Source organism: Zalophus californianus, chromosome 9 (assembly GCF_009762305.2).
Source record: "Zalophus californianus isolate mZalCal1 chromosome 9, mZalCal1.pri.v2, whole genome shotgun sequence".
NCBI classification, from domain to species: domain Eukaryota; kingdom Metazoa; phylum Chordata; class Mammalia; order Carnivora; family Otariidae; genus Zalophus; species Zalophus californianus.
In genome coordinates this window covers 4,096,397-4,108,527 of record NC_045603.1, presented here as the reverse complement: position 1 = coordinate 4,108,527, position 12,131 = coordinate 4,096,397, and the positions used below count along the sequence as shown (strand labels likewise).

The following is a 12,131-nucleotide window of genomic DNA, read 5'->3' as shown; positions in this document are numbered from 1 at the left end:
TGGGCACGCGGTGTGGGGCAAGCACAGCACAGACGTCCCGTCCTCTCAGTGACCTGACCAGCTTTACCCTGGTGCACGTACATAAACTGCCCCAAATCACACGTCTTATGAAATGGTACGGGTCTGTCTTGTTCCATGACCTCCCTCTGGCCACTGTGGACTCCTCATGGACCCCCCTTCCCGTGCTTGCCTCGTTCCAAACCGCTGTCCACACAGCTGCCCAAGAGAGTGTCGATTTTTCTCCTTCACTTCTGTTATGGCTTCTAATTGTACTGGAATAGAACACAGACTCCTTACCATCTCCTGAATCCTCAGAAGGTGCGGCATCTGCCTACCTCTGCCTCACTTCATTCCAGTCTCCCCACATCCCGCTCCAGCCACAGAGGTGCCCCCTCGACGTTTCTTGGTGCTTCGTGGCTTACGTGCAGCCCGCAGCCGTCTTGCCCCGGCTCACTAGATGACTAGGTGACCGGTTTCTTTTTATCCTGTGGGTCTTTGCGTGGGGGTGCCTCAGAGAGGCATCCTCCGACCACCCTCGTCCCATGAGTCGGCCTCTGGAACATCGGTGCCGCGAGGGCAGGGACACGACTATCCTGCGAGCTGTGATGTCCCCGGCAGCGAGCGCAGTGTCCTCACATTAGCTGCGTGAGTGACTAGATTGTGGTTCAGTTCTTCGGACAGTCTGGTGTGTGACCAGCAGCTTAAGTCTTTATTGGTGTCTACACCCCATGCTTGTACCAGGGTCATGTTCAAGAAGCACGGAGAGGGGGAAGAACGTGTTGCGATATCAGGTGTCTATAACTGAATGATTCCGCCCCAAAGTGAGGTAGCCGATACTCTAGAAGCTTTGAGACAAGTGTCCGGGAGGAGCTTTAAGAACTTAGTGTCATCACCACAACCAGCTGTGGCCTTTAAGTCGTCTGGAGGGTCCGTGATAGGTATTTCTAGTGACTGTGGAAGATACTTGCACATTATAAATGTCTCCTGGAGGTTGTACGCAGAGTTCTTCCCGTAACAAGGATCAGCGAGCATTCCGGGTCCGCACTCTGCTCTTAGCTCACCTGTTACTGTGGTAGAAACGGAAGCCCACAGCACGAATGGGAACCGCCACCCCCTTCCCTGCTTGCTTTGCAGCAGGACGACCCAGCATCTGCAGGCCCACCCACCTTGATGGCTGACTTTCTGGGACTTGGCGAGGAGCAGGGGGAGAGATGGAGAGGCAAGCCAGGACGGCCACGGGTGACCCATGGAGCAGACCATCCACGGGTGACATCTGGGCCAAGGACAGTGACGACAGATGCTCGGCGCCCAGCATACACAGCAGGAGAAACCTCCTTGACTCTTTGGTACCTGCTGTGTCTCATCTAAAGTCTGCCAGAATCCCCACACTGTTTTTAATTTAAGCCTTGGTAGCTTAGAAGTACCTCTGACCCTGAGCTACGCTTTAGTAACGTAGGACATCATTAGTGCTAGGCCAGCGCTAGTCTTTGCGTCATTTAGATGAGACTACTTACTTTTTCTACTCCAAATATTAATTTCATTTTGAACTGTTCATTAGCTCCTTCTCAAGTTGCTTTGCAGAGGTGGTCATTCTCGCTAGTATCTCCAAGCTTATTTTATCCTTTGGGATTTCTTTGAAGAGACGGGGACCTTATTTCAAGTGTCATAAAACCTAGCATTCCTTTAACTGACGGCATAGGCAAAGCTCCGAGGCTTGCAGTCAGCCTGAGCTGGAGGCAGAACCACCCGCCCCTCACATAGGTGAGGTCTCTCCTCACCCATGTGCTCACTGACAAGTGCTTGGAAGCTGTGTGGCATTGTTGTTCTGAGGGTGCATGCTGGAGCCCACATCCCGCCCTGACTTGGCCGCTTCCAGTTGTGTGACCGCGGACAGGCCCGAGCCTCCTGTATCTTGTGTTCTCATCAGTAAAATGGGGGCGATAGTACGCACCTGTTGCATAGCGTGTTTGTAGAGGATCGAATGCTTTCTCTGAGTGCCTGGAATGGCCCCCGACGTGTCCTGGGCGTGGGATGACTGCCGCCGCTCTGTTACTATTATCTCTAGACTGTTTTATGCAGATAAACTGATGCTCTTTACGTGAGAGACTCTGGGATGAGATCCTCTGGCAAAGCCTTGCTTACATTGAAGGCAGCAATAATGTAGTCCCTGAAGAGAAGTTCATTTGAGGCAGCTTGTGACCCGACGAGTCCTTTATCCCAGAGAGCACAGCGTACTTGACAACCATCCTCTTGCCTGGCAGACGGGGCCTTGAGCTTCTGGGCTGTCTCTGCTGCACTCCCTCTGGCTTCTGCTCACACCGTGTCAGTCCTCAGGGCCCCGCGATCTCCAGGGGCAGCACACCCTCTCCTGCCGTGGTCTCCGCAATGAGGCCCAGCCAGCTCAGCGCCGGCCGGGGCCAGCTTGCCCCTGCAGCCCCAAGGCTGACTTTGAATAGTGCTGGGCATCTGCATACGCTTATTCAGTAACGTCTCACGTATGGTCCAGATGCTGCGGAAGAACTTCCAGGTAGAGAGAAGGCAGGCACCAAGGGGCCTTCGTCCAGCAAATAGCTAAAGCGTGTCTCCTCTGTGTGCCGGGAGGTCCAGTGACGAGGACAGCAGTCCCAGCCCGCAGGTGCACACGTTCTGTAGAAGGATTCAGATTTACCCGGTGACAGCAGCCTGAGAAGGGGCACCGAGAGGGAGGGTCACGGAGGGGAGGGACACGAGGGGCTCTGGAGGAATTGTTGAGCGTCTGGGACATGCCAGCCATGTTCCGGCCCGGCCGAGCACCCGGCACGCGGGGGCTCAGCTGACGTCTCCGAAGCGACATTGGAGGGCTGCCCCGAGTACAAATGGAACTACTTCATGGCCCCAGAAGCCTTTCGTGTGGTTTAAGTTAGAAGTGGTATTGGTTGTTTCTGATTCCAAAACCTGTTGTGTGACACGGACACCAGATTCTGACTCTGCGTACCACACTATGCTTTCAAGTGGCTAGGGAGACGAGTTCAAAATACGTAATGTACGAAATTAGTTTCAGGGCCGAAGGATCCTTGACCACCAAAACCCTGTGGATGTGAGGTACCTGCCGCACGGCCCTCGCTCGGCCACAGAAGCTTTTGGAGTGGGGAGTGTGTGTGGTGACGGAGGGCAGGGTATCATCTTCCCGTCACTCCCCTGCCATATGGACAGCCTGGCTGGTCGCGGTGACAGCGACATCTTCTACTTGGCTCATCTTGGATGCTTCGGCTTTAGACATCTGGGATTTGTCAGGGGCCCAGAGTGTGCACACACGTGTAGCTACTGCTGAGGTCACAGGGCCGTGTGGGGTGGAGACACGTTCCAGGCTGGGAGGAGGCCCGTGAGGGGGTCACCGTCGGATCTTCCCCGGAACTGCTCCACTGATGGAAAGTAAATTGTGCGAACTAAGCACAGAGAATGTGCCCTTTGTTTCAGAACCACTAGGAGAGTGCTGAGTTGGGCGAGGCCGAGAGAGAAAACATCTTTGGTTGACACTTGCACGGACACTTTGTTCTCCTGGGCCTTGTGGCACTTGCTTTGATGTCCCAGTTCCCTAGGGATGCAGAGGCCAGCAGGCAGTCTCTGCTCTCAGAGATGGTGTTTCTGGGATGACCTCCCTCCGAGAAGACGGACTGCTGACCCCAAGTATTCTGTTGTGTTCTTCAGCTGGGGACCTGTAATCTACAGATCTGGCGATTTGTAGATTCTCCCACTCTCTTCTGTTAGCCTTGTTGTTTTTACCACTCTCAGGACTCACAGTCCGCCAGTAAGGGGCAAATGAGAGAGGACGCATCCATCCATGTGGAAATGCTGTTGAGACCTGACACACCGCAGGGCCCAGGGCAGCACGTATCGTCATGACGCTGAGACACTTGACCCACAGATGTTCCCTCGTATTAAAATACAAAAGTGCGGAGGGAAATTAGAAACCAGATAGACCAACAATTTGAAGAAGGAAGAGGGAGCCAGATGGGTGGTTTGTGGTGGTTATTGGGCACACTGCGATTTCCAGCAGGGAGACCCCAGATAGAAGCCGCACAAGAAAGACTCCTACTTTAATTTTCCGACGGAGAAGAGTATGTAGTTAGCTGAATGACATAATGAGAGTGAAGGGCAGAAGATAATTATGGTAGACGAAGGTGGAAGTGAGGGTGAAGCATGTCGGCATTTGGAGGTGGAGGCAGCCTGTGCAGGAGAAGCAAGGGCTGCTTTGGGGAAGAATGGCAGTGGTGGTTTCCAGGTCTGTCCCTCCACCAGGACCTCTCCTGCCCAACCGCCGCCTCTGCCCGGTGTCACAGCTAAGCTGCCATCCCTCCTGCGTCCATAGCCCAGCACCTCCTTACTCTCCCAACGCCCCCTGAGTCGTCTGACTTTCTCCTTTACCACCTCCACTTGGAAGTCCTCCAGGGTTTGCACAACTCCTCCTCCTCCAGCACAAGGCTCAGGGGAGCCCAGGGGTCCCTGGGCAGCAGTTTGGGAAGTGCCATGGTTTCCCTCAGAAAGCAAATACTTGGAGAGCAGGGCTGAGGTTGGTTAGGATTCAGGGAACGCCGCCCCCGCCCTGAACATGCCACCCCTGACACGGGGGCAGCTTCTCGGACTTGAGTGGCTAGGAGGAAGGCGGAAGTAGGCCATGGCAGCAGGAAGAGAAGCCACCCTTTCGATGCCGCGTCCCATGCTCGTTCTTTGGCTGACAGACTTGGCATATTTAGAAGTATTTTGGTTTTTAGCAATGTGAAGCATTTCCCGAACCATTTTAAACTAAAACTAAACTCCTTTCTTGCACTCTGAAAAATTCCGCAATTGTACCAATTCTGTGAAGATACTAGTTTAGATATGGAAGTTATTTAAAACCATCCTCATCTTTAGCAAAGATTATTACTGGTTTTTGTGAAAGCCTGCTAAAGTAGGCTTGCCTCGCTGAACATCTTCTCAGACCAGCCTCGTAAAAGGTTTCTTCACACTCTCTGCCCTGTTTAGTAGTATACTTTGTTAGGCAGGACATAAATCCCTTGCCATAAATGGATTTGTTGCCTACAAATAATTTTAAAGAATATATCCTGGAAGCAAAAATTAAATGTAGGTACTAAAATAGAGTACATCTGTTGGTTATATACGGAGTGTAGATTATATTAGAGACGCATGTATACATCATATATCTCTAGATACAAAGCATCATACATAGTCACGGTATATAGTATATATACACACACATCAGCAAAACCTTTTAACATATTTAAATTGTTTTAAATAATGTAAGTTTTTCAATGTCAAGACTTTTAAAAGCTCGTTTATAAAATTCAACGAATACTTACTAATGCTTTCCATGTTCTGGGCCAGAGGTTGGCCAGCCTTTTCAGTAAAGGTTTAAATTTTGTAAGTGTTTTTGGCTTTGCCCAGCCATACTGTCTGCCCATAGCCACGGCTCAGCTGTTGGAGCGAGAAAGCAGCCATAGTTGGTGCATAAACGAACGGGCATGGCTGCGTGCCAGTGGCTTTATGTATTATGGATACTGAAGTTTGAGTTTCAAATAATTTTCACGTGTCACACAGTAGTAGTAGTTTGATTTTGTTTTTTCCCAAGCATTTAAAGATACAAAAACTAAACTCATGTCCGCACAAAAACACAGGCCCTGATTTGCCGACCCCTGTTCTCAGCAGTCTTCCAGCTAGAGAGTTACAGTGGTGACCGGAACAGAGTCCCTGTCCCCACCGGGCCCTACGTTCCCATACAGCGCAGGACTTTGCAAGTGCCACTGGTCCGGTAGCTGAAAGGTGTTGCCTTTCTTAGAGGAGTCTTCCTCATCGGACAGTTCCAGCTTTAGTGTTTGCACTCAACCTGACCTTAAAGTGAATTTGGGGGGAAGCCTGGGTGGCTCAGTCGGTTAAGCGTCTGCCTTCGGCTCAGGTCATGATCCCAGGGTCCTGGGACTGAGCCCCACGTGGGGCTCCCTACTCAGTGGGGAGCCTGCTTCTCCGTCTCCCTCTGCCCCTCCCCCCCTCCCCGGCTTGTGCTCTCTCTCGCTCTCTCAAACAAATGATCTATAAAGTGAATTTGACACATAAATGTGCTAGCTAGTAATATCCTTGCTGTGAGATACTTTTTTCTAGATCGTGTCGTCTGCCTGCCCCCATTTTTGTGCCCCGCGAACGCCTCGTTGCCTCACTTGTGCCAGGCCACCGCGTTTGGTGCTGGGCCTGCGTCTTTCTGGAAGCTAGGGCCGAGGCTGCGGGCCCGGGAGTGGCCTTCACCTTCCCAAGCACAGCAGTACTGAGCTGTTCCGTCTCCACTGTCCTCTTTGCCTGTTTCCAGACACCAGAGTGCACTGCTGAGGAGCCGGGCCAGCCCTGTGGCATCCTCGCTGCAGAGTGCTCATGACAGGGCACTTTCAAGGTAGTGTTGTAGCCCACAGGCTCACGCCTTGTGTTTGTCGTAGCTATGGAAACTTTAGAAGCCGTCTCTCTAAAGCTAAGCGCACAATAAAGCACTTCACGTGTTGGTAGGATTAGACTTTAGAAGATGTTTAATTTTCTCCCCCACTCTTTCTTTCCGTCTGTCTCTTTAGAGAGGGAACAAGGGGGCAATGTGAATATTAACTGGGACTCGCTTTAATCTCCCTAGTGACACTCGGGGCTGGCGCGGGGCTGCCCGGGGCTCCGGGCTTTCACAGCCGCTAACAAGGACAGCCATGCATATTCATGAGCCAGGCTCGTGCGTGAGACCCCGTTTGTAAGGGCTGTGTTTCAGTGTCTCTTTTCAAACCAAATTTTATGAAAGAAACAACCACTGAATTTGGTTTTTTAATTATTATTGAGTCAGAGACCCCAGTCGGTAGTGCAAAAATGTTCTCACTGGAAATAGGGACAAAGTCGAGCTTGTCTGTGTGGCACTTAATTTATAGCCAGACAACACAGCCCCGAGTGTGGGAGCTCGCTGGAGGTGGAGATGCAGAGCACGCCTTTTGTATTTGCCCAGAAAAAGTGTGTGGCGGAACGCCGTGTTCCGACTCCACGAAATCCTCCTCTTTTAAAGAGGAAGTACTACCATTTCCCTTATATATAAGAATGTGAAACATGCATTTAAGCGAAAAGGGTGGGGGGTTTGCCGTCCAGTTATTTCTCATCTTCGAGGTGTGCACAGCAGCTGCCTCCAGTGTGTGGCCGTGCTTCTCCCAACCCCTCCACTCCTTCCGCACGCTCCCTCCAGCCTGTGAACACCAGCTTTGGAAAAAGACAAAAATGCCTTTTCTCTTTGGGCTTTACTGTGTCTCCTGTTAGGTTGTCCATTTGGTGGCTGTGCCGGGCATCAGTCCCTCGAGAAGTTCACGGCTGTTGTGTTTCGTTCCTGGCGTGGTGCTGGCCACCTGTCGGGAACCTTCACTGCTCCCCTTCTCTGTCCTCTCTCCCTGGATGTAAACTGGGCGGCGTGTTGGTGTTTAGGTTCCAAGGGCGTTGAGGGTGAAGTGCTACAAAGCTACTGTGGCAGGATTTTCACAAAATGCGTCAGTTGCCTCAGCCCGATGAGCGTGATTGAGATCTACCCTCTCATCTGCCCACACGGTGGGGATTCTCCTGGGGCCTGTTGACATGGGCCCTTTGTTGACACAGTGCAGGGAGCTCTCTTGCCTGGGTTGCATTTATATGGGTTTACTTTCATGTCATCCCTCCACCCTGCAAAGCCCTGAGTCAGGAAACCACCCCGAGAACAAGCAGGAAAAGCAGAGCTTGTGCGGGCCGCTGCGGTGTCACCACGGCCCCACCCACGGGCTGAGTGGGAGGTAGCGCTCCCTGGGTCGGACGTCCAGTGGACCTCGCCCGGCGCAGTGCACGAGACCTCACACTTGCTCGGAAGGAGTTCGCAGGGTGTCCGGGCGGACACACAGACACCATCCTAGCTCTGTAGTGTCCACGGCCCACTTTGTGTCAGGGGCCAGACTGGCTGCTGGGGATGCTCAGATGGATGCACGGGGTGGCTCCTGCCCTCACGGGGCTCACAGGTGAGCATGGTGCAGCAGGCCGGGCCGAGGGCTGCTAGAGAGTGCTCTGCGAACACGCGCTGGGCGCACCTGACTAACACCGTCCGGAGGCCGTGCCCGGCGTGGCGATGTTGCTGGAGCCCAGGTGCGAAGGGTGCCTGGTAGGAGAGGTACACAGCGGCCCTTGGGCCAGGGGTCTTGTTTGCCCTCTAACAGTTTGATCGGTGCAGCTCTGGAAGGTGGTTCACTCTCCAGAGACACCCTGCCTTTCGTCTGGCAGCATCAAGGCTGATGCCGGATTCCTCCATTACCGAGCCGCACCCCCCACTCCCGTTTCCAGGAGCTCTCATGGGGCATAGAGGGGAGTTTCGGGTTTCCTGCTTTCAGTTACATTTCAGTGAGTTACCAGGAAGCTTTAGAAAGAAGTGCTCTGCTCCTGTCGTTAGCATTCAGGAATAATACACGTGAGCTAAAATTCTTCAGTCTTCTATCTTTTCTTGCCTAAATTTACCCTTCAGTTGTTTGCTCCTTCAGTTGGATGTCCTGACACCGCCTCCCCCTTTTCACACAGAGTGAGGAAATGAATTGGTAGAGTGATGTCATTCTGGATGAGAAATCACTTGCGGCACACGATTCATGGTTCAGAAATTCCCTAACACGTTGGAAGTGTTTGTCATCCAGGATCCTCACTTTTATTCTCTATACTGGCGTAGAGTGGGGGTTCGGCGATTGTGGAAAAGGGGGAGAAAGTCACAATTAAGCTTTGTGCATTTGAGTATTTGTTGGGATTCTATCTCCAGAAATAAAATACAGCCCTTATAAAGGTACTGGGCTTTATCATCGGAGGATGACGGGTAAATGGCAGAAGGACATTCTCCCACCAAAAGGGGACAACTAATTATAGAATCAGCATCAGCTGGGCATCAACCATTCCTATTCTGTGCCATCTGGAACAGGTTAGTCATTTATACTCACAAGTGGTTTTAATGGTAAACCTCCAGAGACCAGTGGGTCATTCACTCAGCAAACATCTGCTCATCCTCTTCTTGGGGCCCGTGGCCCCAGCTGGGAGGGGCCGGGAGAGGCAGGGCTGGCGTGGACCGTCTGTGATCTGGGGCCATGAGGAGCTCGAAGGCCTTGTCAGGATTGTGAACCAGCATGGGTGTGTCGGAGGGACTGGGATGGAGCAACTTTTAAAACTGCAGAAGATCTGTCCTGAACATAAAACAGCCATGTTCCGGGCATCTCAGTTGGCTGACTTCAGTGGACAGGCTCATTTTTCACTACCTTGCTCTGAGGTTACTGAACTAGGGAAGCAGTTTGATTCACATTCTTTCTCAGACTCTACAAGAAAGAGCCACAGGCTTTATGCCCATTGCAGCCTTTCTCTGTGGCCTCCTGCTTCCAGCTGAGAGCTAGAAAGGTCTCAGCCCCAGCCTCACCGCTGTGTTGGGAGCTAGGACAGGGTCAGAAGCATTGACCCTTCAGGCTGAAGAGCCTGATACATTCTGGGGACACAGATGCCCCCATTCTGACATCAGAAATGTCTGTACCAGAAACACCCTGCAGTTGGGGGAAAGAGCTTGTTTTTCTTGCCAAATTCCATCCAGTGGTGGGCAGGGAGGCCTTGCTTTATTGGAGAAAGCGCTTACTCCCCGCTAGGTGTTCTGTTATTCCCTCCGGACCAACAGAGGGTGCTGGGCCCACTGTTCTGGGCATTGCCTACACGTCCCTGGATCCATGGGTTGGTACCCATGGCAGTTTCTCTACGGCCTTTTCTAGAACAACATAGAGCAGCAGTTTAATGCTTTCCTGAGATTTACACAGTTCTTGGTCACGGAATAAAAGACCTCAGTAAATAATACAGCGATTCTGTCTTCTGTCTGCTGTGAAGGATGCCGTGCCGCACGTGCGGAATGGGGGTGGGGGCACAGCAAGGCCAGAGGACGAGGTGCTTTCTTGAGAGCACAAATAGGCAAGCGAAGGACAGCAAATCCTTCAAAGGCTTTCTAGCTCCATCTTTAAAAATGCGGCCGAATGAGGGAAATTCCATGATGACTCCTAGGAGACAGTTCTTATTTATAACTGAGCTGGCTTTAAACAAGATGAGTCTCTTGTCTGCTTCTCACTTGGCAACTTTGTGACTAACGCCGTCCTGCTCTTATTCTTTCTCTGGTGGCTCAACAACATGGTTATCTGCGTGCGCGCGATCACAGAGTTCAGATGTTGTTTCCCTGCTCATTCGTTCATCAAATCTTGATTAAGAAGCTCCGTGTGCTGGACATCACACAGGTACACACACGTGGGACCTACATGTACAATGCATGTGTTGCAGCTTTTTCGTTGCTTCCGTGTTTGGATGCATACTCATAGCACGTGCTCTGTGAGAACTCGTTCGCTCATGCCGGGTCCTGCCCTCCCTTTCCAATAACGCTCCTGCGAAGTTTGGAAATGGGAAGGTACGTTGGCAGATTCCTTCACTCGGCCTCCAGTTCTGACCCAGTGGGTGGTGTACGCCATCCGCAACCTTACTGAAGACAATAGTCAGAACCAAGATCTGATTGCGAAGATGGAGGAACAGGGACTGGCGGACGCATCCCTCCTTAAAAAGATGGGCTTTGAAGTTGAGAAGAGGGGTGACAAGCTGATTCTGAAACCTACTAGTGACCCACCTCCACTGGTGAGTGTGCCAGAGCAAGCCGCCGCCCCCTCTGGGTCCAGCCTCCCTGCTCCCTCGGTCTGTGACAGGGTTCCTTCCTGAGAACATGGCTGGGCACACTTTGCCTTCTAAAATGGCCAAGAAAGCCCGAAGTTTAATTGCCAATAATTTTGGGTTTTATGTTCAGGCTTTATGCTGCCATTGTCTTAAAAGTTCAAGCTCATTTTAGGGGAGAAATATAAAAGTCATATCAGAATTTTTACATGGTCTGAAGTTTCTAGATTTTCTAGTGGAGAGATGGCTAATGTTGGCTACTATGAAAAGAACAGGAAGCGCCCTATATAATACTGAGTGAGTTGTTTCAGGTTTCTCTCTCAGCCCTTGACCAAAATTCTGTGTTTTTTCCCCCCCTTGGATGATTCTTATAAATAGATCTGTTATATCTGCCATTTTGTTTCTTTTTTCTTCTTAGTGAATGAACTCTCCATTGAAATATCTGAATTTTTGGAATCTGTTTCCTGGATTTTTCGTCTTCTGCAGTATGTGAAATTGCAAGTGTTTGAAGATTTATTAAGTGCAAATTCAGGAACACATGAATCCTTTAGATAATAGAGTTTAATGTGGATAAGCTCGAAAGTGAAAGTACATGAGTATTCTGTTGTTTCTTTGCTTTAGAAACTGTCTGGTTTGCCTTTGTCCCCATGGATACAGTGTGCATTTAAGTAATATATTGTACTTACTGTGGCAACAGATAATAAATTCTTCTCCTCAAGGGTGCATCCCTTATTTGGCAAAGACTGGAGCGTTTGATTGGATTCCATTTGTTCCTTCAGATGGCAAATCAGCCCGATGCCTTTTCTTCTCTGCTTGTTGGGTTTTCTGCACTCTGCCAGGCAGTTGAAGTAGTTTCTCACTGTGATTAATTCTAGCAATCTCTTTTCACCCTTTCTGCCTTTCCAAAACATTGACAAGACTCATTTCCAGCTAATTAATTCGAGAGATGCTGAAGAATAGAGAAGCTCCATCTTCGTTTTAGGGACTGGGCTGTGCTGTCACTGAGCCCGGCCCTTTGGAACGGCGCAGGGAGTGAGGAGGGGGGGATGTGCAGGCCATTAACTCTTCTCTTTCCAAATCACCCGGGAAGAGACCTCCCAGACCATTGTGCTCCCAGGGGGATGCCTGCCTCTGACCCGCTTTCGTGCCTCTGTGAATGGGGCTCTGTGCGCAGGGCCACAGGATTAAAGAGCGTCCGTGTCTTGTTCACTTTCAAAGGCACAGTCTCCTAAAGCATGCCACCCCAGTTGCGGCCATGGCTCCACTTTCCAGAGTTGCAAGAGTAGCTTTGGGGAGCAAGAGCAAATTTGACCTGTACCTTTCTATTTCCATCCCTTTGTCTCTCTCTCTTTCTCTCTCTCTCTCTCTCTCTCTATATATATATATATATATATATATACACATATTAGAGCTGGAGCATT

General features: G+C 50.9%; 1 protein-coding gene across 2 annotated transcripts in view; it reads left to right on the top strand.

Annotated features, from left to right (window-relative positions):
- ATXN10 (ataxin 10) overlaps positions 1 to 11,453 on the top strand; it is a 162,221-nt gene extending 150,768 nt beyond the window's left edge. For both annotated transcript variants that reach the window (XM_027592736.2, XM_027592737.2), the window contains exons 11-12: positions 10,490 to 10,677; positions 11,129 to 11,453. In XM_027592736.2, coding sequence (XP_027448537.2) covers positions 10,490 to 10,677; positions 11,129 to 11,131 — 191 coding nt within the window. In that variant the 3' untranslated portion in view covers positions 11,132 to 11,453. The remainder of the gene's footprint in view (positions 1 to 10,489; positions 10,678 to 11,128) is intronic.
- The last annotated feature ends 678 nt before the right edge of the window (positions 11,454 to 12,131 follow it).